Source organism: Pristiophorus japonicus, chromosome 8 (genome assembly GCF_044704955.1).
Source record: "Pristiophorus japonicus isolate sPriJap1 chromosome 8, sPriJap1.hap1, whole genome shotgun sequence".
Taxonomy (NCBI): Eukaryota; Metazoa; Chordata; class Chondrichthyes; family Pristiophoridae; genus Pristiophorus; species Pristiophorus japonicus.
In genome coordinates, this window is record NC_091984.1 from 211,016,955 (window position 1) to 211,042,006 (window position 25,052).

Consider the following 25,052-nt stretch of genomic DNA (forward strand, 5'->3'; position numbering starts at 1 on the left):
ACATTATCAATATGGATACAAAATAACTCAATTTATACTTACAATAAGGAGCAATGCTGAACACTAATCAAAATATTTGTAGCATTAGCAATCAGCAATGCCATTACCAGACAATATACTCTTAATTCAAAACAGCACAAATCAAATTATCCAGTAACTTAAATTTTAAGCACAAAATTTGTATAATTCAACTATTTGAAGTGCAAAAGCTACCGCATTATCTGGAGTAGACGGTATGAACTTTACCACTGAAGTACTGTTGATAATTCCTTCACAAGCTATATACAGATAAGCTCATCCTTGCATAGAAATCAAAGATTCTGCCCAAACACAGCATCCAACTGCCTTTTGAATGATTCCAGAGTTTTGCCTCCTATACCATTCCAGGTATTAATCACTATCTGAATATGTGCTTATAGACACCAGTCCCGAGATTGACTTTTGCAAGTTTGTTTCCATGTCTGCTCATTCTACACTAACTTGAAACAGTCTAGATTTGCTTTGTCTATGCCATTTAGTATCTTATAAACAAACATCAAAGGTTCCTCATATTTCACCTTTCAAGGTCAAATAGTCTGAGTTTTTTTTCCCAAATCTTTCCTCCGACACTCGGAAGAAGCCTCGTGGTACTTCGAGCTGCGTCCAAGGCGTGGAGGTTTCGGAACTGAATTTAGCACTCAAGTTGTGGCTTTAACACTACCGCATCAGCCCAACACCCACTGGCTTATTCTCCCCTAATTTGGCAAGATAATGCATTGGTGATAGCTGCTCTGCAATTAATAGATATGGTGAGCGTTTATTTGTTCAGAATTCTCCCAAGCTAGCGCAGCACTATTTATTGAGTATAATCCCGATTTCTCCTTCCAATCTGTAAGACTGCACATTTATTCATACTGAATTTACTAGTGTTATTCCTACTTATAAATTGACGAGATTCTTTGTAATTCCTTAGCTGTTTCATCAGACTCAACTGACCTCCCAACTTATCATCTAGGCAGTATTCTAGTGAATTTGCATTGTACATTCTGTATAGCCTCAAACTTTCCTGCAGTGTAAAGTCCCAATACTGCACACTCTGACGGGGGTCTTAAGGTTAATTATCCCTTGCTTTTTATAAACAGTATCGAGAAAAAAAATAATTCAATTTGTTTATTTTTAACAGCCTCATCAACTCGAGATGCTGACTTTAATGTTATGTGAGCGTGTATTCCCCCAAGTGCCTCTGCTCTTCCACAGCACCAAGCCTACATCCATTTAGTGTATAATTACTGCAGTTATTTGTTTTCAAAAAAAAAAAATGCATTCTCATGTACTGACATTGAATTCTACCTGCCACTTTTTTGCAGATCCCCCCATCTTATAAATATCCCGTTGCAGTTTCCTTTGGTCTTCTAAACTAATTTGGGGTGCGTTTAAACTAATTTGGCAGAGGGAGGGGCACCACGAAGCATTAGAGAGGAGATACAAGGTGAACAGAGGACTGAAAGAGAAACAGCATTAGAATAAAAAGAGCAATTCAGAAATAGGAGGAATCAGACGGAGAAAATGCAAGTCAGACTAAGATGGGTTTGGAGTGCATGTGCGGTAATGCACAGAGCATGGTAAATTAGGCTGGTGAGCTGCAGGCACAAGTAGCCACACGGGAAAGCTAGAGCTCCCTGGATGACTAACGTTATATAGATTAAAATGAAAATCTCTACCCCAGAGGGATGTGGATGCTCAGTCATTGACTATATTAAAGACGGAGATTGATAGATTTTTGGACACTAAGGGAATCCAAGGGATATAGGATAAGACGGGAGGTTCAAGATCAGCCATGACCGATTGAATGACGGAGCTTGCTCGAGGGGTTGTATAGCCTGCTCCAACAACTTACTTTAACAGAAAAAGGAGGCTTATGATAAATGTCAGGTTCATAATTTTGCAGAGAACTAAACTGAATACAGAAAGCACAAGGGAGATCTAAAAAAGGGAATAAGAGTGGCAAAGAGAGTGTACGAGAGTAGATTAGCAAGTAACGTAAAAGGAAAACCAAAAATCTTTTATAAACATATAAATAATAAAAGGATATTCAAATGAAGGCTGAAGATGATTTAGAGACCAAAAAGGAGATCTATTCGTGGACGCAGAGAGCATGGCTGAGGTACAAAGCAGTGGCAGACATTTAAGGTGATATTTCATAACACTCAGCAAAAATATATTCCAGTGAGAAGGAAAGATTCTAAGGATGAACCATCCGTGCCTAAGGAAGTAAAGGATGGTATCAAATTGAAAACAAAGGCATACAATGTTGCGAAGATTTGTGGTAAGCCAGAGGATTGGGACAGGTTTAGAAACCAGCAAAGGACTAAAATGCGACAAAGAAAAAGGAGAGAGAGAGAGAGAAAAAGGAGAGAAAAAAAAAGGAGCGAGAGAGAGAGAAAAAAAGGAGAGGAGAGAAAAAAAGGAGAGAGAGAGAGAGAAAAAAAGGAGAGAGAGAGAGAGAAAAAAAGGAGAGAGAGAAAAAGGAGAGAGAGAGAAAAAGGAGAGAGAGAGAAAAAGGAGAGAGAGAGAAAAAGGAGAGAGAGAGAAAAAGGAGAGAGAGAGAAAAAGGAGAGAGAGAGAAAAAGGAGAGAGAGAGAAAAAGGAGAGAGAGAGAAAAAGGAGAGAGAGAGAAAAAGGAGAGAGAGAGAGAAAAAGGAGAGAGAGAGAAAAAAAGGAGAGAGAGAGAGAGAGAAAAAAAGGAGAGAGAGAGAGAGAGAAAAAAAGGAGAGAGAGAGAGAGAGAGAAAAAGGAGAGAGAGAGAGAGAGAAAAAGGAGAGAGAGAGAGAGAGAAAAAGGAGAGAGAGAGAGAGAAAAAGGAGAGAGAGAGAGAGAGAAAAAGGAGAGAGAGAGAGAGAGAAAAAGGAGAGAGAGAGAGAGAGAAAAAGGAGAGAGAGAAAGAGAGAGAGAGAAAAAGGAGAGAGAGAGAGAGAGAGAAAAAGGAAAGAGAGAAAGAAAAAGGAGAGAGAGAGAGAGAAAAAAAAAAGGAGAGAGAAAAAAAAGAGAAAAAAAAGTTTGAGTGTAAGTTAGCAAGAAATATAAAACAGACAGTAAGAGTTTCTATAGGTATATAAAAAGGAAGAGAGTAGCTAAAGTAAACGTTGGTCCCTTAATTGGGGAATTAATAATGGGAAACAGGGAAATGGCAGAGACTTTGAACTAATATTTTGTATCGGTCTTCACGGTTGAAGACACTAAAAGCATCCTAATAATAGATAATCAAATGGGCTATAGGGAGGAGAGAAACTTAGAACAATCACGAGGGAAAAAGTACTTGGTAAAATAATGGGATGAAAGGTGAACAAGTACCCTGGACCTGATGGTATGCATCTTAGGGTCTTAAAAGAAGTGGCTGCAGATAGTGGATGCATTGGTTGCAATCGTTGCAATCTATCAAAATTTCCTGGATTCTGGAGAGGTCCCAGCGAATTGGCAAAGCGCAAATGTTAGCACCCCTATTTTAGAAAGGAGGGAGACAGAAATCAGGAAACTATAGACCAGTTAGCCTACATCTATCATTGGGAAAATACTGGAGTCCATTATTAAGGAAATAGTAGGACATTTAGAAAATCATAATACAGTCAAGCAGAGTCAGCATGGTTTTATGAAGGGAAAATCATGTTTGACAAATTTGTTGGAGTTCTTTGAGGATGTAGTGGGCAGGGTGGATAAAGGGGAACCAGTAGATGTAGTGTATTTGGATTTCCAAAAGGCATTCGATAAGGTGCCACATAAAAGGTTATTGCACAAGATAAGGGCTCATGGGGTTGGGGGTAATATATTAGCATGGATATTGGATTGGTTAACTAACAGAAAACAGAGAGTCGGGATAAACAGGTCATTTTAAAAGGTGGCCACAGGGCCTTAGCTATTTACAATCTATATTAATGACTTGGAAGAAGGGACCGAGTGTAATGTAGCCAAATTTGCTGATGATACAAAGATAGGTGGGAAAGCAAGTTGTAAAGAGGACACAAAGAATCTGCAAAGGGATATAGATAGGCTAAGTGGGCAAAAAATTGGCAGATGGAGTATAATGTGGGAAAATGTGAGGTTATCCACTTTGGTAGGAAAAATAAAAAAGCAAATTTTGATTTAAATGGAGAGAGATTACAAAATGCTGCAGTACAGACGGATCCGAGGGTCCTTGCACATGAAACGCAAAAGTTAGCCTGCAGGTAATTAGGAAGGCAAATGGAATATTGGCCTTTATTGCAAGGGGGATGGCGTATAAAAGTAGGGAAGACTTGATACAACTGTACAGGGTATTGGTGAGACCATTGATCTCCTTATTTAAGGAGGGATATACTTGCACTGGGTGCAGGTCAGAGAAGGTTCACTCTGGAGATGAGGGGGTTGACTTCTGAAGAAAGGGTGAGCAGGTTGTGCCTATACTCATTGGAGTTTAGAAGAATGAGAGGTGATCTTATTGATATGAGGGGGCTTGACAGGGTAGATGCAGAGAGAATGCTTCCCCTTGTGGGGGAATTTGGAACTAGGGGGCATAGTTTCAGAATAAGGGTCGCCCATTTAAAACGGAGATGAGGAAGAATTTCTTCGCTCAGTCGTCAATCTATGGAATTCTCTGCTCCAGAGAGCTGTGGAGGCTGGGTCATTGAATACATTTAAGGTGGATAGATTTTTGTGCGATAAACGGAGTCAAGGGTTATGGGGAGCACACAGGGAAGTGGAGTCGAGGCCAAGATCAGATCAGCCATGATCTTATTGAATGGCGGACGCAGGCTCAAGGGGCCAAATGGATTAATCCTGCTCCTATTTCTTATGTTCTTAAATGAGTATTTTGCATCTGTCTTCACAAAGAAGAGGGTGCTGCCAATGTCACAGTAAAGGAGGAGGTGGTAGAAAAATTCTGCAAGTTTTTGAAGAAGGCAGGACAAGTTGAGAAGGATGTTAAAAAGGCTTTACGGGATCTTTGGCTTTATAAATAGCGACTGAGTACTGCTCGAGGAAGGAGTGCTGTAGTCTTTTCCCTTATTATAACTAGTCTACTTGATTTTATTCCTTTACTCGTATCCCTTTTGCTAAATTGCTTTCTTCATGATCATCTATTTCTCCCTCCTCCATTAGCTGATACTGGTTATTTTTTAATTTTCCAGACAACATCCACCCCCCCCCCCCCCCCATCTCTGGTTAAAAAACTCATCAGTTCCCTATTTAACTGTTTTGCAAGTACATTAACAACCTGCCTGTTTAGATGCAATCTACCGAGCTCTTTAGTTTAATTTTTATATTGGTGACTACTGAAGTAACTAAAAAATTCCACCATTATTCTGAAACACAAATAAATACATCAAATCTATTCTACACAACAGACATTAGGTATACAGAACAAATTTAATAAATGAACATTATGAAAAGAAACGATAGTCGCCATTTGTTTTGGACCAGTAGTGTTCACATAACTGTTACTCACGCACAAATAAAATCAAAATACCTTGAAACTGTTTAAATTTTGCTACATATCTAATTTTAAAAAGATTGCATAATCTTGTATCACATCATAAAGACTATAAAAAAGAGGACTCTTGCAAAATCTGAATAATACTGATGCCAAGAAAGACATGAATTAGTTGAATGTTTCATATATGCAGAAAATTCAGAGAACCTTATATATATTGGGCCTGAAGTCCCAGTGCTGGGATTCCTGCGGGCGCTCACCAGAAAATAGTAATAAAGATCCGCACCTACTTTTTGCTGCTGCACCCTCCAGCGATCCTGGTCGGAGGCCTCCTCTTCCTGTGCATCGGAGCGCGTGCACGTCTTGCAGATACGCAGGGAGAAGCTGGAGTCACGTGGCACTGGGCAGCCAATCAAGGTAAAGTATTCTCATTCATAATAATGGAACTCCGTAAGTAGGAGTTCTCATTATGAATGAGAAACACCCCCAACCCCAACACCGAAACACAAATAGATCACATTTAACATTAATTTAAATTAAAAAGTTAATAAATGTTTTATTATATTTTTCAGATTTTTAAAAAAGTTTTTTAATTAGGGTTTAAAATAAACTTACATAGTGGGTAGAGTTTTTAAACAAATTTTTTAAAATATGTTTATGTTTTAAAACTCTTCTGGTAAAAGTAAGCTATACTCCTGCTTTTACTGGACGCAAGAGTTTTAAGGACATTCACTGGGCAAGAGATGGGCAAATACCACAATCTTGCCCATGCAAATGTCCTTGCTGCCGAGATGTGTGCGATCGGTCAAGCCAGAACTTGACAAAGCCATTTTTCGGTGCAAGCGCATTGCGCGACAAAAATGGCTTTTGCAATGCGTTCCCGGGTCTGTGCAGACCTGGGGAGGCCGGAATTTCAGGGCCAATATGAAGAGCGTCAGTTTTTAAAATGTGTCTCATATTTGCACAACCTCGGTTACTTTCTCCCATCCAAGTTTACAACAATGAATTGCTAAAATTCACAAAATTGTATATACCTGACATCTTTCCCAACAGTCATTGAAGCAATCACTTTCTTCACTGCTTCTTTCTTCTTTTCCTTCTTGTCGCTGTTGAGCTCTGCTTTGAGTTCAAAGATTTCTCCTACAGTTCATAAAAAAAATCGTGGCATAATTTATCTCAAGAACAGAAGATTTTACTACAACTATAGTGAAATGGTGCTTTGTGACTATCCATTTTTCAGAAATATATACACTTTATAATTCCACATCGGCAATTCACAGAAATTCACCAGCACATCATAGCAAGGTAAATATATTTAACAACTTCCATCATCATTGTTAGGATGTTTGCTTGCTTCTATTTGGAATGTTGCTGTTAAGCCAACTGGATCTTTTTTTGTCCTCAATCTCAAAAATTTGACAATTATTGTTTGTTACAATTCACTATGAAAAAGTCCACCTCTGACTATGATTCCTTTTCCTCCAATGACCCACTCAACCCAGATGTTAAGCTTTGTGAAATATGAATACACCATAAAGAGGAAATCTTACACTTGCACCTGCATCAACTTTAGTACCAATATTGCTTTGACTGTTACAATGAACAGATGAATGCCCAAATAAAAACAGAAAATGCTGGACATACTGAGCTGGTCAGGTAGCATCTGTGGAGAGAGACAGAGGTAATGTTTCAGGTCGATGACCCTTCATCAGAACTAGCAAAAGTTAAGAGATGCAAGCTTTCCCTGCGCCTGTACATACTTAAAACCGTTTACATCTGTAAATGATTGGTCAAAGAGGTGGGTTTTAAGGAGGATCTTAAAAGGAGGACAGATGTTGGGCAGGAATTGTAGAGCGTGAGGCTTGGAAGGCTGAAGGCATGGAGCGAAGGCTACAAAAGGCCAGAGAGAGGAGACAGTTTGGATTGGGGGCTGGGGGTGGGGGGTTGTCAGGCCAGAGGAGGTTATAGAGATAGGGACGAGCAAGACTATGAAAGGATTTAAACATGAGGATAGGAATTTTAACTTTGTGGTGTTGGGAGATTAGGAGCCAATATAGGTCAACAAGGACAGGGATGATGGGTGAGCTGGACTTACTGAGAGATAAGATACTAGCAGCAGAGTTTTGAATGACCTGAAGTTTACAATGGGAGGTCAGCAAGGAGAGCATTGGAATAGTTGAGTTTGGAGGTGAAAGAGGCAAGGATGAGAGTTTCAGCAGAAGGTGGGCTGAGGCAGGGGCAGAGGCGCAGGATGTTAGAGGTAGATGGTCTTTGTCATGGAGAGTATATGGGATCCGAAAAGCAGTTAAGAATGGCGCAGAGGTTATGAACAGTCTGGTTCAACCTGAGACAATGGCCAAGGATGGGGATAGAATCAGTGGAGTGTGCCAAACATGACTGAATTTGTTGCAAACTTAACTGGAGGAAATAACAGCACAATTCTTTGTAGAAACATAAAAATCTACAGTGCAGAAGGAGGCCATTTCGGCCCATCGTGTCTGCACCGGCCGACAAAGAGCCACGTGGCCCTTGGTCAGCAGCCCTGAAGGTTACATATAAACCTATGAACAATGGCAGAAAAGGTAAAGAGCATCTGGCCCAAGCAGTTCACCCCACAAAACTGCGATACCCCATGCATCACAACATTTTACACTTCACCCCAACCAGAGCCATGCTTTTCTTGTGCTGGTATCAGAGTTTATGATTTTCAAAGTCCAAGAGAATCTGAAATAACCAAATGAAATGCTGTACCTGTATGTTAAAGCATAGGAGTGAGAAATTGAATCCTCTCCAAAACATTGTTTGCAAGATTAACTTTTCCAACTCCCACACCCCTCTGTTCTCTCTCAATTTTGGAACGTGGGGCTCAATTTTGGCCAGGAATTGCTCTGGTTTTTTTTTGAGTAACTTGTTTTTTCTGGCCTATCTTAAAAATCCCCATTTTGTACATTCAATTTGCAGTGTGAGTGAGTTAGTTATGATTGTTTTAAGTTTATTTTTTTTCTCAAAAAAGGGGGCGTTACCAGCCACCTACACCAGTTCTGCCCATTTAGGCAACTTTGGCCAGCTAATAGTTACTTCAAATCTACTTCGGCCAGCGTGTGAAGCCACTTCAGAAAACCCTTGGAGAGTTAAGAAATCAGCGCAGGTAGGTACATCGGAGGCCATTCGGCCCGAGAGTGCACCTGCCTGGATGATGATTTCTCTCAGTTCTGCTGCCCTCTCGCCCCTATCCCAGGCCGATTGGCCTCCCAGTGCGATTTCTAAGAGTTGGATGTTGGAGGAGATGGAATCTCACTTCGCAGTTCCCACTGCCATGGTGGGTGCAACGGAGAAATGGGTGGGCGGGGAACAACAGGGAAAAAAAAAAGAGGCTGGTTATAGCAGTGTCAGGCACAGAGATATGGCTATCTACATACTGAACATCAATTCAAGTGTAGAAACTGTACGGCGCAGCTAATTCAACCAGAGACAGGAGAATGAGTTAATAAAAAAAAAACACTCCCTCACAGACTGTGAGGCAAGGACCAGGATATAGAACAGCGTTCAGAGCTGCTCCGAACAGTGGCACCGTTTAAAGAGATTAAGGGGGGGGTGTAGATGAATGAGGATGGGGACTTAAGTTTATTAGAATTGTCGCTGGTTGAGCGAGTGCAGGGGCTGTTCTGCGGGTCCATGCCGTGGCCCCGATTGCTCGTTAATTCGCTGGTGGCGAGACCCAACACTTACCGTGTTATCGATCGCACCGGGAGGCCACTCGGCCAGGGCTAGGGGCGGGCGGGCAGGAGAACTGATAGAGTGCATCTGCCTGGATGATCTCAGTTCTGCTGCCCTCTCGCCCCTATCCCAGGCCAAATGGCCTCCCGGTGTGATTTCGAGATGATTAAAGCTTCAGATCAACTACCCTTACTCAACATTTGGCCGGCATCGGGTCCCACACACAGCGGCTGCAGCAAGACAGAGAGAGGCTGGAGGCGAGGAGCTACTGCGCAGACACGCCATTGCGCATGCGCAGACCTCCCGGCACTGTTTTTGGCACAGAATGCTGGTTCCATCCCCGACTCGACTGGCCACGCTGCGTGACCACAGGGAGGAAGCCAGGCAGCGGCCAAAGTGGGGAGAAATTTTTTCGGCACACTTCTGAATGGAGAAAAGTGACACATCTCCAGTAAGTGCGCCGAAAAAAGGGGTGGGCCAAAATTGAGCCCGTGGTGTCTAGGGCTACCAACACTTCTTTATCCCATTTACACAATGACACTTGTCCTGGAGTAAACACAGAAGTGATTCAATTACGAAACGATCTTTGAGTGGGCCAAACGAGTTACAAAATCTTATGGCCAAAGGTTTCATCAGAAACACAGCACAAGTTTGCAACCAGAGCACATCTTTTGATTTGTCCCACTCAGTTATCCATAACACGAAATCTCACAAACCTACTGTGCGTCCTTGGCCCGGTATGGATGGATTGACATCTACTGCAATACAAACACTACAGGCTTTGAACATATCAGTGCCTTCAGATAAAATGCAAATATAGCTGAAGGTCATGCTCTGGAGAAGGCATCAATGTCACTACAGCCTTATAACCAACTCACAGTAGACAAATCTCACACTTACGCAATGACGATTAGAATTTGCAAACATAACAGCATTAAGTACACTGCAGTTAAATCTAACAAAGTGTTAAAAGTCAAGTTCCACATTGTAAACTAATTTCTGTGCTCTTTATTATCCTACACAACTAATTACGATGAGGACGTTCATTTTTGTCTAGTTTAAGTACAACAACAAACATTGCCACTGCAATGGAGCTCATGTCAAAAGTGCCCTCGCCAAATTCCACTCATTGTAATGGGAGTATAAATACCAGTTTCTCAGGCAATACCTTAAATAAAGCATTAGAAAGCAGCCAATTTATTGTTTAGTTATCTGAGCAAGTGTAGCTGATTAGAACACTTAAAATGTAAAATGTGGCACAAACAATGAAGAACAGGCATGCAGTAACCTTATCTCGATGCATCATACACTGAATATCCAACTGTCACAGTAGCCTGCTTGAAACTTTAGATACATCTATTCTAGCATTACTGCTGGGAAAAGGAACTGGAGAAAGACTATGCCAACCCATTAAAAATACAACATTTTATTATTTATATGCAATAAGTTATTTATACATCATATGTCACAAATCGAAAGGTTGAGGGACTTGCACACAAAATCTAGTGCAATACCAAGGGACAGTTGCACTGTCAGAGATGCCGTTATTCAACCAAGTCCCCGACTGTCCTCTCAAATGGACGTAAAGGAACCCATGGCACTATTTCTCCCAGTATCCTGACCAATATTTATCCCTCATTCAGTCATTAAAAAAAAAATCAGATTATCTAGTCATAATCTCACTGCCACTTGTGGGATTTTGCTGTGTGCAAATTGGCTCCTGCATTTCCTACATTACAACAGTGACTACACTTCAAAAAAAAAGTACTTCATCGGCCTATAAAGTGCTTTGGGACAGATGTGAAGGTGCTATATAAATGCAAGTTCTCTTTATGCAAGGAAGATACATGAACATTAAATACCACAATTTATGTGGCAAAACACCAGAATTTTTCATTTTATAAAATACAAGTTTCCTTGACATGAAGATTTCCAGTTATAACTCAATACTCATTTGAAACCACATTTCTTTCATCTCATTTTAATAGGTCAACTGATAAATTAAGGCCAAATTTGAAATTAAAACCTGTTTTTACATTTAAAAAAAGATTTGCAATCACTTTCAGGCAGAACAACTGAACAGATCTTACTTTGCCAGACATCACAAGAGCTAGGGGGCTGTTGGCACCCTCTGCCTCGTAAGTTAGAGCTACTAGGACAAAATTATTAGGTGTATCAGAGATTATGGACATTTGGGTCCAAATGCAATGCTTACTCAAATTTTCCACCGACTGTTTCATTGGTCCATTCGGTGGGCAGGTTGCGGAGGTTCTCACTGCTAAGTTAGGCTGTGTATTCTACACACTGCCAGAAAATTGTAGTGCCTACAGGTTGTGTGTGTACGGCCATACTTTGGAAAATGACCGAGGCCTCCATGTTCTCCTCCAATTTGAGCAACATAAAATTTAATACAAACGATCTTCATTACATGATGCTGCTCCTTGCACTACTTTGTAATAAAATATTTCCCTCCACTATTCATTGAATAAAAACGACTACAGTATTTTGTTTCTTCTGTTCTTTTTATATACTTATAGCAGGATTTCTCTTAACCTTTGCCACTGAGCACATTGGGCCCAAGTTTCCACATGATTTGCGCCTGATTTTTAGGAGCAACTGGTGGAGAACGGACTATCTTAGAAATCGCAATTCTCCACATTTTTTTTTCTGCAGTTCTAGTCAGTTAGAACAGTTTCACTTTGGAACAGAATTTTTTCTTCAAAAGGGGGCGTGTCCGGCCACTGACACCTGAAAGTTTCCACAGTGAAAACGTACTCCAAACTAACTTAAAATGGAGCAAGAGAAGATTTTTGTAGAACTGAAAAAACCTTGTCTACACATTAAAAAATCAGGCGCAGGTTACAAATTAGGCATCCAGAACGAGGTAGGGGGGGGGAAGGGAAGTCATTAAATTCTATAATAAATCTTTATTTATACTTATACAAATAAATCCAACCTGAATAAAAATTTATAAGCAAAGAAAAGATTAAATAAACCATCTTTCTACCTGTGTGAAAGTGCTTCAGCCACGGAGAATGCTGCAGGAAGCCTCAAGTTGAGGCAGCCGTTCGTTCCCGCGGAGAGGGGGGGGGGGGGGGGGGGGAAGAGGAGGGAGGAGGAAGCCGTTCGATCCCACCTGGGGGGGGGGGGGGGGGGGCTGCCTCAACTTTGAGGCTTCCTGCAGCCTTCTCACTGCTGCAAGAAGCCTCAGTGCTGATGGCAATGTGCTTTTATTAAAAAAAATGTTCAAAAATTAAACAGCTACAAAGAACGACAAAAATGGCCGAGTGCCAATGTTTCTTTCACACTGCGTGTGCGTGAATGCTCCAACGCACACGCGCAGGGTTGCCGGCTGGAAAAAAATCTAATTTAAATGGTACCCGCCCCCACCCATTTACAAAATCGGCGCGAGTGGTAGGCTCCGCCCCCTGGGCGCCGCGCCAAGCAGACATGGAGCTGCAGGGCGCTCCAGAATCCCGCGGTTTTTTTCCGCCGCGAAAAACGGGCGCCCCTCCGTTTTTATCGTGTGGAAACTTGGGCCCATAATCCCTTCTTGCTAGACTGTTGCTGCCTTGCGATTTTTAAAAAATATAAAGTTTTTTTTTAAATGACTGAAAGATCCCTTTTTCCAGCTTTGGCAGAATGCCTTTCCTATACAGAACACACTGCTAAATTACAAAACGGAAAAAAAGCTCAACCAGGAATGCTTTTACGTATACCAATGTTTACATGAATATGAATCTGCAAGCCAGAACTACACAAACAGGTCCCTGTGAAAATAAGCACAATTCCAAAATCCTCTTTGGGTGCAACTCCAGATCCACATCATATGAATAACTGATTTCAGTTGTCAGTGCGGATTGGACAGAAAATGTATCTTTCAGTGCAACAACTGACCTGTTACACTACTCAACAGTACTACACCTCAAATTCAGTATCAGATCTTCATTTTTTAAATATTTGGACACTAAATTAATCACTGTCCTATGATAATATACACAATGCCAGTTTACACACTCTTATAGGGAGCAGTTTCATCTAGGGATCATTGTAAAGTCACTCTTAAAAATGCATTAAAAGATCCCAACCACTACCCCGATTAACAAAGCTGAAGTTGGTCCAAACATTTCCAAATCACTTTTGTATGCTGCATGCACATTTATATCAATATCCTATTCTGTAAATGTCAAAAAGCAATTGAGCTGCAGCTGAATTCTGTATGGATCTAGCTTAGCATAATCTATATTTTATTTCAAATTGTACAGACTACAACTCAAAAATATGTAAACTATACTTTGCACGTTAAGCAAATTAAATATCAGAAAAAGTCATGTAAACATGGTTAAAAAGCAATAAACTTCTAAATCAAGGTCAAGCCTCATTCTGGTTTTACTAACTGAAAGTAATAATATTTTCTGATAGGAGAAAATCTTAAGTTTCGGATAATCCAATAAAACTATTAACCGAGAGGTATGTTAGTGCTCCAGTACAAAATCATGTTACCAGAAGGGCCCATCTCAGTTCATATTCTTGAAAGTAAGCTAAAAGGAAGGAGAGGGGGAAAGTCATCAAATTTAGTAACATCCCCAAATTTCTGAAACATACAAAAAAAAGACAGAGTTCACCTTCTACCATACAACAATAATGAAGTTCTTGACTAATCATGGAATCACTAACAATTACTCTACAACAGACCCAGAGCCGAGGAGAGGAAAAGCTGCCAGTGTTGGGAAGCTCTGGGAACCGTGGGTCCAAAATCACCTATTCCTCCCAAGCAAGCTACACTTGTCAAATGACAAATATACTGTGTCCCAAAATATTATTTTCTAAAATAAATCTAATTTGCATTTGAATGAATCAATACTATCTGCTTCCACTGTCTAGCTTGGAAGCCTGATCCATAGATTTACCACTCACTCACTGAAATAATTTTTCCACTGATTAGTTTTAAATTTACTCCCCTTCAAGCGCAGGTCACATCATCTGGTTCTACTGTTCTGGACCAGGTGAAACAGCTGGTCATAATCCACACTATCTAGTCCCTTTAGAATCCTAGCAATCATATCACCGCTCAACCTCCTCTTTCCAGCAAGAACAATTTATATAATTGCTCCTCATAATCCAATTCCTCCATCCCCTCAATCATTCTGGTTGCCCGCTTCTGTATCCGTTCAATAGCTACAATATTCCATTTGTACTGCGGCGACCTGAACTGTACACAGTATTCTCTGTGCGGTCACACCAACGATTTATAAAGTGGCAGGATTACCTCACTATTTCAGCTCAATATTGACCTGTTAATACATCCCAACATCGGATTTGCTTTACTCATTGAAGCTATCACAATAATGCTTGTTGGTAGTTTATTGTCAATCAGGATCCCAGATCTCACTTTCAATGTCTCAGGTTTCAATGTACATTATTTTCTTTCCATCAGTTAAATAATAGTCCGTTCGGGGATTTTGCATTCCTCTACAATGAATTTCATCTGCCACCTGTCTGCCCAATTCCCAAGTATATTCAAATCCTCCTGTAGCTTATCCTGTTCAGCTTTGGAGTCTACCACCTTCATTAGCTTTGTATCATCTGCCAATTTAGCCATTGTACTTGAAGCTCTTAGCTCCAGATCATTTAGGAAGATATTAAACAAATGTGGTCCCAACATGGGCCCCTGTGGGACCCCACTGGTAACATTCTCCAAGGCTAACGACAATTCCTGTGCAACCACCTTCTGGGTTCTAACAGTCAACCAATGACATAATATTTTGTGTGATTGTAATGATTGTAAACAGATTCCTTCCTTCTTTATTTTCAGTACCCAGCGTTTCCAGAGGAACTGTATCAGAAACCTTACTGAAACCCAAGTACACCTATCCATCTCTTTTGTCACACCCTCAAAGAAATGACATTTAAATATACATAGGTAGCTGTGCCCTTTTTTCTTTAAAAAAATCAGATGGCAGATGCGATGCTCAATACCGGTTTTAATACGTTACAATTTTGACAAACATTTTACAAAATACCTGCAAACACTTAGGTACAGCAAGTATATTTTTAATGCAATGTTAGCTAACCAGTGCAATTGGCCTTAATTCTGAACCTTGTACTGATTTAAGTAAAGCATACTCAAAACACCGAGGTGTTTCCAAAATAATTCTATCATACCAGTAACATCTGGGGTTATACCACAATTCGAACAACTAAAGTCACCTTTGAGCCAATACTTGAACATGTTTTACTGCAGTTTATATCTGGATAATATGCATAAACTTGGTTTGTAGTCCCTGGAGATCAGAAAGTTGAGGGGAGATCGAAATCGAGGTGTTTAAAATGACAAAGGGATTTGATAGGGTAGATGCAGAGTAACGATTTCCTCTGGTGGGGAAATCCAGAATAAGTAGGCATAATCTTAAAATGAGAGCTTGGCCATTTAGGAGTGAAATCAGAATGCACTATTACACACAAAGGGTAGTGGAAATCTAGAACTTTCCCTCAAAAGGATTCCAGCTCAAATGAAATTTTCAAGACTGCAATCGATAGATTTTTGTTGAGTAAGGGTATCAAGAGATCTCAGGGTTCATTGGAATGGAGGTATAGATCAGCCATGATCTAATTGAACGGCAGAACAGGCTCGAGGTGCTTATTCCTGTTCCTAGGTGTGCATGTAGCAGGGATTTCACCATGCCAGGAATAGTGTTAGCACAAGATGGAGTCAAGTCCTAAAACTTCCAACATGTATACATTTACAGTGCATGGTAGCATAGTGGTTATCTTACTGGATTAGTAATCCAGGAAGCCAGGACTAATGATCGGAGTTCAAAATCAATACACAAGTTGAAATTCCACCAGGGCAGTTGAGGAATTTGAATTCAATTAAATAAATCTGAAATAAAGCGCTAGTATCAGTAATGATGACCGAATCTACCGGATTGTGGTTAAAAACTCATCTGGTTCACTAATGTCCTTACCTGCTCTGGCCTATGTGACTCGAGACCCACAGCAATGTGGTTGCCTCTTAACTGCCTTCTGCCACTTAGTTGTATTCAAGGCGGCGGTTCACCAGCACCTTCTCAAGGCAATTAGGGATGAGCAATAAATGCAGGCCTTGCCAGCAACACCCACATCATGTGAATGAATTTTAAAAAATCCTGTCATGAATTTCCCCCCCTCCATTTTCATTGTAATTAATGAGAGAAATATTGACAAAAAAATCAGATGAGTAATGGAAAAGGTCAACTGGGATCCAAATATTCTGACCAAAGTGTGGGTACACCAGCATAACATACTACTGCAACTGACTCATCAATAATCTAATAGCAACCCATGTTAAACCAGCTCCATTTTTCTATTTAAACAGATTTAACTTTTCAACAATTACAGTAAAGTTGCAAAGCTGTGTTAGTTTACTCTTGTTTCATAATTCTTTAACTATTTTATAGTTGTTACAATTTTAAAAAGATAGAAAAGTTGCTACCTTTCTTAGTTGTGGTAAAATACTTTGAATCCGTCATGGTGATCCTGGGACAGGTTTCCTAAGAAGAAAAAAAAAGTCGCTGATTTTTCTGCTGAACCAGCAACATGGACATTCCAAACAGGAAAAACAAAAAGTTACTGATTAATCAGTTTTGAGGTACAATGCCCCATACCATAGTTCTGCAACTAGCTAGCTCTTTAGCAGTTAACAGTAATGTCCTCAAAAAAATAAGCAAATACTGTTATCATTAAAATGCTTTATTCCTTGTTCTAGTAACTTAATTTTGAACTTTAAAAATCTACATGCGTTTTGTTTCATTTGCTTGTATACATCAATATTCATGAAACAGCACTGATTTTAATGTAATAAAGTAAGAGGGAAGGGGAAGGTCCAGTTGTCGTGGTACATATTTGGACAACTTGTATTTATAAAGTGCCTTTAACATGATAAAATGTCCCAAGGCACTTCACAGGAGCGTTATCAAACAAAATCGGGCACCAAGCCGCATAAGGAGATATTAGGACAGATGACCAAGAGCTTTGTCATGGATGACAATTTTAAAATCGAGGAACAATTAAATAGAAAAGGACAGACAGGAGGTTATGCTAAGGGACTGTCGAAGCTAAGAACTAATTAAAAAAAAAGACCTCGCGGGTAGTAAATTCGGGATTACTACCACAGCCACACGCTAATTGGGATAGGGATAAACAGATCAGGAAGGTGACTGTGGAGCTGAAAGAGTAGTGTGGAAAGGAGGGATTCCTTGTCATGGGACACGGGCACCAATACTGGGACAGAACAGATCTGTATCGCTGGCACGGAATGGAATGAAGGCCGTAGATAAGTCTTTCAACTAGTAATATGGGGGGAGGGGGGGGGGGGGGAGGGATCTGGTAGAAATAACAGCAGCCTGAAGGTTAATGAAAAAGGAACTGATAGTAAAGGTCAGACCAAGGAAAGGAATAAGGAGGGCATAAACAAACAGTCAAAACAGATACATTTATAGAACACAAGAATAAAATAACTATGTTAAAAGAGAGGGGCACGATCAATAAAATACATTGCTTCGACAGCAGAGTACATAGCATCGGGGAAATTGGAGGCAATAATTCGTAGAGAGGTATCCAATGTGGTAATAACTGAAACATGGCAGCAAAAAGAACAGATTGGCAGTTAAATATTGCAGAATATAATGTATTTAGAAAGGATAGGGAAGGAAGGTGGTGGAGGAGGTGAGGCAACTGTACTAATTAGATATAACAATGACCGTAGGAAAAAGAAGAAACAGAATTCCTATCGATGGAGATAAAGGATACGAAACGATTGATCACGCTTATAAGGGGATACTACAAATCTACAGGGCTGTAGTAATACCCAGCCTCCTGTATGGCTCAGAGACATGGACCATGTAAAGGAGACACCTCACGTCACTGGAGAAATACCACCAACGATGGTCTCTGCAAGATCCTGCAAATGCCCTGGAGGACAGACGCACCAATGTTGGCGTCCTCAACCAGGCCAACATCCAAGCATTCATCACACTTGATCAGCTCCGCTGGGCAGGCCACACTGTTCGCATGCCAGACACGAGGCTCCCAAAGCAAGCGCTCTACTCACAGCAAATGAGCCAAAGGTGGACAGAGGAAGCGTTACAAGGACACCCTCAAAGCCTCCCTGATAAAGTGCAACATCCCCACTGACACCTGGCAGTCCCTGGCCAAAGACCGCCCTAAGTGGAGGAAGTGCATCCGGGAGGGCCCTGAGCACCTCAAGTCTCAATGACGAGAGCATGCAGAAATCAAGCGCAGGCAGCGGAAAGAGCGTGCGGCAAACCAGTCCCACGACTATCTGTCCCACCTGTGACAGGGACTGTGGCTCTCATATTGGACTGTTCAGCCATCTAAGGACTCATTTTGAGAGTGGAAGCAAGTCTTCCTCGATTCTGAGGGACTGCCTATGATGATGACAAACCAGCTAATAGTGGAAGGGAAGTGGAGAGAATAAATAGGCAAATCTATGAAATTAGCAAAAGACATTGAATAATAATCATGGGAGATTTCAACAACCCCCAAGTAAGCTGGCAAGAAGCAGTAGTGAAAGGGGAAAAAGGAATGGAGTTTTTACAGTGTACATTGGACTCCTTTCTTACCCAGTATGTAAGAAGCTCAATGAGATGAATCACTACTAGATCTAGCAACAGTTAAATGAAGTAAGCACAAGGGAGCATCTAGGCAATAGCAATCACAGCACAAGGTTTAAAATAATGACTGAAGCACACACAAGTCCAAAGATCAAGTCATAAATTGGAAAAAAAAAGTAATTACATGGGGATGAATGAGAATGGAACTAGGGAAGGTAATCTGGAAAAAATATTGAAACACAGAAATAGAACAACAGCGAGAAATACTTAAAAGGGTGATCGAGAGTGTTCAGGAGATCTGCAAAAACAGAAGAAGAAACTAGCCAATAATGAGACACCATGAATGAAAAAAAGGTAAAATTGAAATGAAAAATTGTGTCCTGACCATAAATGAAAAGACGACGAAAGGAAATATGAAAGAGATTAGGAAATAAGTCAAAGGGAAGGCAAAGAGGAATTATGAAATCAAAATATAAAAATAGTGAAGTATTGTACAGACATAAATAAAAGGAAGATTAAGATAGAGCCACTAAGGGACACACAGGATAAACTAACTTGCATTTATATAAACGCCTTAAATGTAGTCAAATGTCCCACAGTGCTTCACAGGAGCATTATGAAAACAAAATTGACACAAGGAGATATTAGGACAGATAAAGATTTAGGTTTTAAGGAGCATCATGAAGGAGGAGAGGTAGAGACAGAGGGGTTTTGGGAGGGAATTCCAGAGTTTAGGGCCTAGCCAACTGAAAGCACAGCCACCAATGGTGGAACAATTAAAATTGGGGATGCGCAAGAGGACAGAATTGGAGGTGCGCACAGATCTTGGAGGGTTGTAGGGCTGGAGGAAGTTACAGACATAGGAAGGGGCAAGGCCAGGAATCAATATAGGTCAGCAAGCACAGGGTGAACAGGACTCGATGAAAGTTAGGATACAGTAACGACAATGAAATGGCAGAAATATTGAACAGTCAAAAAGGATAAGATGACATTTAAGATAGAAAGGAGGGAGACAATTGATAAAGTCAAATTTAAAGAAGATAAAACACTGGGTCTGAAAGAGAGGGAGGGAGGGATCGAGAAATAGATGGAATATTGCCAGAGAACTGGTGAACAACTAATGTTATTCCTATATTCAAAAGACAGAACAAATCCAGGGAACTATAGACCAGTTAGCTCAACAGTGGCAGGAAAGATATTGGAACCTTTACTCAAAGTTGTAATATAAAAACATCTAGAAACTGAAACTATAATAGTCAGGACAGCAATCCAAAGGAAGGTCATGCTTAACCAACCTTATTGAATTATTTGAAGTAATATAAAGAGTAGACAAAGATAAATTCAGTAGGTGTAATATACATGGACTTTCAAAAAGGCCTTTGATAAAGGTACCATATAGTAGACTCATGACTTATGGTCAGAGCACGTGGAGTCAGGGGACAAGTAGTAGAATGGATAGCAAACGGTCTACATAGGTGGCCGACTCCTGCACCTATTTTCTATGTTTCTATGTTTACAAAACAAAAAATAGAGGTTAGAGATAGTTACTCAGACTGGTGAAGATGGAAAAGTGATGTTCCATAGGGATCGGTTCAGAGACCACTGTTGTTCACCATTTACTTAAAATGACTTGAACTCAGGAATCAGAAGTACAATATCAAAATTTGCAGATGACACCAAATTGGGGGGGGGGGGGGGGTATAGTTAACACTGAGTAAGATTGTGACAAAATACAAAACATCAACAAACTTGCAAATGGGTGTGTAAATGGCAAATAAATTCCAATATAGACAAGTGTCAGATGTTGTATTTTGGTAGGAGAAATAAGGAGGCCACATGTTCCTTGGAAAACAATCTAAATGGGGTAGAGGTGCAGACAGGTCTGGGGGTATCGATACACAAATGAATAAAAGTAGCAACACAGGTCAACAAAAAGTGCAAACAATGCATTCATTTTTAAAAGAAGAAAAGCAAACAAGTTATGCTAACAGTATATAGAACCTTGGTTAGAGTACATTTAAGAATACTATGCATGGTTTTGGTCTTCATAGTACAAAAATATAGAAACACTGGAGAAAGCATAAAAAAGATTTACAAGGATGATACCACAACTAAGAGGGTACAAATATCAGAGGAAAAAAGTGACCCAATATAGGTCTTTAAAATTCTGAAAGGGTTTGACAGGGTAAATATAGAGAGTATGTGCACACTGTGGTGAGTCCTCAACTGGCAGCCATAAATACAAGATAGTCACTAATAAGTTTCAGGAGAAACTTTACTTGGGGAGTGGGGAGAATGTGAAACTCAATACCACATGGAGTGGTTGAGGCGAATAGGATGTATGCATTTAAAGGTAAGCTAGGTAACTACATGAGGGAGAAAGAAATAGAAGGTTCTGTTGATACGGTGAGATGAAGTAAGCCGGGAGGAGGCTTGCGTGAAGCATAAACACCGACATTAATCTGTTGGGTTGAATGGCCTGTTTCTGAGCTGAAAAAATTCTATGTAATAAAACATTGCACGTTTATAGGATCACAGAAGGAGGCCATTCAGCCTATTGTGCCTGTAACGGCTCTTTGAAAGAACTATCCAATTAGTACATTTCCCTCGCTCTTACCGCTTTGTACAATGCAAAAAAATATTTGCAGGGCTACAGACAAATATTACACGAATATGGTTTACTTTTCAATCACTCACCATAAGGCAAGATTAGGTATATTAAAATGGTACACAGCCAATCTCAGTGCTTTAGGCAAGGGTGAAATCTCAAGTATGCATAAAATGTTAGCAACCACTTAAACTTGGGTATGTTTTAAAACATTATAAAAAGATTGCACTTTTTAAAAAGGCAAACAAACAATTCCAAGACGAGAGAGACTCGGAACAGACACCAGTTGATTTTAATATCCAAAAGCGGTGTAGAGTTAGCAGACCAGAATGTCCTTGTCACTATCTGGCCAAGGAAAACGGAGGTCTGTGCACGCATGCACATGTGTAAATTTTCTCTGCGCCTGATTATCGGTTGATTTTCAATGTTGAAAAGGCAATGGACCTTTGACGAGCAGCAGTTAGCATCACCTCCCCACCCTCTCAGCCATGAACTCTCTCCGATGTTTGCCTACTTCAGGTGATTACATTTCAAAGTCAGTCAAGTTTAATTCCCAAAGTAGATTATAGTTAGCAAAATCAGAGAGCCCTTAGTAATATGCTCTATAAACAGGGGGGCGGGCCGATTTAATCCTATTCAAACACGCAGAACTGTATTGATTTTTTTTTAAAGAGTAACACACTCGATTTGAATAAAAGGCTACATTTTATACTAAAAGGCACAGGGCTCGCCAACTCTGCCCCGGTGCGAGGGGCGGGTCAGAGTGTCGCCACCTGCTCCAGTGAACTGAGCGCCGGAGCGAGCCGCGGGTCCCTGTAGCAAGTGTCCGCCCGGGAGGAGGAGCAGGCCCGGGGTGGTGGGGAAGTGGCGGGTCAGGAGTCCCAGCCACCCGCCTCCTGGGACCCAGGGGTGGGAGAAGCAGCGAGTGGAAAGCCCAGGCCTCCCTCCTCCCACCCCCCCCCCACTGGCCAGCCACCATCTGATCCCCACTTCCGGCCGCGGCCGCTTCCGCTTCTGAAGAAGAAAAATCAATAAAACTTCATAACAGCGAGCGAGAAGACCTTTACACCTAATAATTAATAATAATAATAGAAAAGGGGAGGCGGCCACTCACCCGCGCGCCTTCAGTGAATCCAGGAGCGGGCGAGTCCCTCTTCCACTCGGGGCAAACCGAAGCTTCAAGATGTCCGCCTGTCGCCAAGCTCTGCTGCGCTGTCACTGGCAAACCGGAAGCAAATCAAGGTCACCCCTTCCGGCCCAGCAGCCAGTCCTTGGCCCTGGCTCCTCCACCAGGTGCAATGCAGGGTGCTTGCACCAAGAATTGGATGGGAGCACACTTATTGTGGAGAGCAGTAACCCTTTAAAATTTCACGTTTACACCCTCATTTCTGAATGACGACACGGATCTGAATGAATATAAATGCAAGTTGTAGTTACACCGTCTCTTTTTTTTAAGTCTAAATACCCTCAGCTCATTACTTATTTTTTTTTGGTAATGAAACATAGGAGCAGGTGTAGGCCATTGAGCCCCTCGAGCCTGTTCCGCCATTCATGGCTGAGCGACTTTCCGTCTTCAGACCCTGCAGAGATACCTTTACGTCGAGCCCCCTCCTAGGTGGTGTGCTCTGGCGAGGTATTTCTTCCGCCAGCAGCGCGACCTCAATTATGACACGCAGCTCCTGTTTGTGAACTTGGGGGGTGCCAGGACCGCCCTCCGGGAGCTGCCTGTCTTTTACAGGGAACTCATCAGGGTCTGGAACAAAGTCTCCACCAAGCGCAGCTCTCCGCCGGCTGGAGTGGCGGCCGTCCTGCAGGAGCCGCTGCTCGGGAATCCGTACCTTCACGGCCGAGGTTTCATGTGGCGGTCGGAAGAGAGGGCTGTGGCTGGTGAGGTGACCAGGGTCAGGGACCTGCTCGATGGCGGAGGAGCGGGCTGGATGGCGCCAGACACGCTGGCGCGGCGCCTAAACTCTGCCAACGTCCGCCACGCGGCCGATGCCATCGAGTCGCTAAAAACAGCTCTGGGCCCTGACTCCGTTAGGTGCATCGAGGAGGCTCAAGCACGTGGGGAGATCCCGTCCGAACTGACCCCCGTCCGGACGGAATTCCTCATCGGCGCCAAACCCCGGAACCTCCCTCGGGGGCCGGCGTCTCACAACTTGAGCCGCCTCGGGGAAATCCCCTCCGTGCCTTTCAGTTCCGCGCGGAGGGGTTTCCTGTACGGGCTGCTCCTGCACACCCTCAACTTTGCCATCCTCGCCGGCCGTCCGGACACGCCATGGCATACCATCTTGCCGTCCGGAGGAGGCGGGGGTCCCCGATGGAGGGCACTCTACGCAGGGGTCCTCCCACTATTCATCGGGGACTTGGCCTGGAGGGTGGTGCACGGAGCAGTGCCGTGCAACAAATTTTTAAGCCGGTTCACGGACTCCCAGGCCGCCTGCAATTTCTGCGGTCTGGAGGAGTCCGTGTTCCATGTTTTTATTGAGTGCACGAGGTTGCAGCCCCTGTTCCATTATTTGAAGGGGCTGCTCCTGAAATTCTGGCTGCACTTCAGTCCCACCCTCCTGATCTTTGGGCACCCTGTGCGGAGGGGAGCGGGTAGGTCCGAAGGCCTCCTCGTAGGACTGCTCCTGGGCACGGCCAAGGGTGCCATCAGCCGGTCCAGGCAGCGGGCGGTCGAGGGGGTCGTTCAACCTGACTGCCTGCCTCTCTTCCGCTCTTACATCCGGTCCAGGGTGTCCTTGGAGATGGAGCACGCGGTGTCCACCGGTACGCTCGCGGCCTTCCGCGAGAGGTGGGCACCGGAGGGACTGGAGTGCATCATCACGCCCGGCAACCAAATTTTAATTTGATTTTACGTTTTAAAGTTTAATTTGTTTTAATTGACGGTGCTTTTAGTGTCCCCTTCCCTTTTATAGAGGGCACCGGAGAAATTGTGATTTTAGTGCCCAAAAAAAAAACAAAAAACACAAAAAAAAAACCCAAAAAATGAAAAAAAGGGCCTTGTAAATGTCTGGTGTGTCACCCAGGTCGGGTGGCACAGTTTAATGTTTATGTTTTGCAGGTAGACTCTAAAAGAGTTTCATGGCTGATCTGCAACCTGACTCTGCGTAGCCGCCTTTGGCCCCATATCAAAGATGGGAGGGAAAGCAAATTATGAGGAGGACACAACAAATTTGCAAAGGGATTTAGACAGGCTAAGTGAGTGGGCAAAAAATTAGCAGATAGAGTATAATGTGGGAAAATGTGAGGTTATCCACTTTGGCAGAAAAAATAGAAAAGCAAATTATAATTTGAATGGAGAAAAATTGAAAAGTGCAGCAGTCCAGACCTGGGGGTCCTTGTGCATGAAACACAAAACGTTAGTATGTAGATACAGCAAGTAATCAGGAAGACAAATGGAATGTTGGTCTTTATTGCAAGGGGTTAGAGTATAAAGGAAGAGAAGTCCTGCTACAACTGTACAGAGTATTGGTGAGGCCACACCTAGAGTACTGTTTTGGTCTCCTTATTTAAGGAAGGATATACTGGCATTGGAGGCTGTTCAGAGAAGATTCACTAAGTTGATTCCGGAGATGAGGGGTTTGACTTATGAAGATAGGTTGAGTAGGTTGGGCTTATACACATTGGAGTTCAGTAAAATGAGAGGTGATCTTATTGAAACATATAA

General features: G+C 42.0%; 1 protein-coding gene across 5 annotated transcripts in view; it reads right to left on the reverse strand.

The window, feature by feature from the left end:
* The window catches only part of ap1b1 (adaptor related protein complex 1 subunit beta 1), a 102,824-nt gene extending 80,243 nt beyond the window's left edge, over positions 1 to 22,581 (reverse strand). Inside the window, exons 1-3 of one of the 5 annotated variants that reach the window (XM_070887898.1) lie at positions 22,494 to 22,581; positions 16,632 to 16,689; positions 6,475 to 6,580 (exon numbers count right to left, since the gene is read on the reverse strand). In XM_070887898.1, coding sequence (XP_070743999.1) covers positions 6,475 to 6,580; positions 16,632 to 16,668 — 143 coding nt within the window. In that variant the 5' untranslated portion in view covers positions 16,669 to 16,689; positions 22,494 to 22,581. Of the gene's footprint in view, positions 1 to 6,474; positions 6,581 to 6,998; positions 7,065 to 13,660; positions 13,680 to 16,631; positions 16,690 to 21,468; positions 21,554 to 22,493 lie in introns of those variants that run through there. The other 4 variants (XM_070887896.1, XM_070887897.1, XM_070887899.1 and 1 more) reach the window with 4 other exon arrangements.
* Positions 22,582 to 25,052: the final 2,471 nt, after the last annotated feature.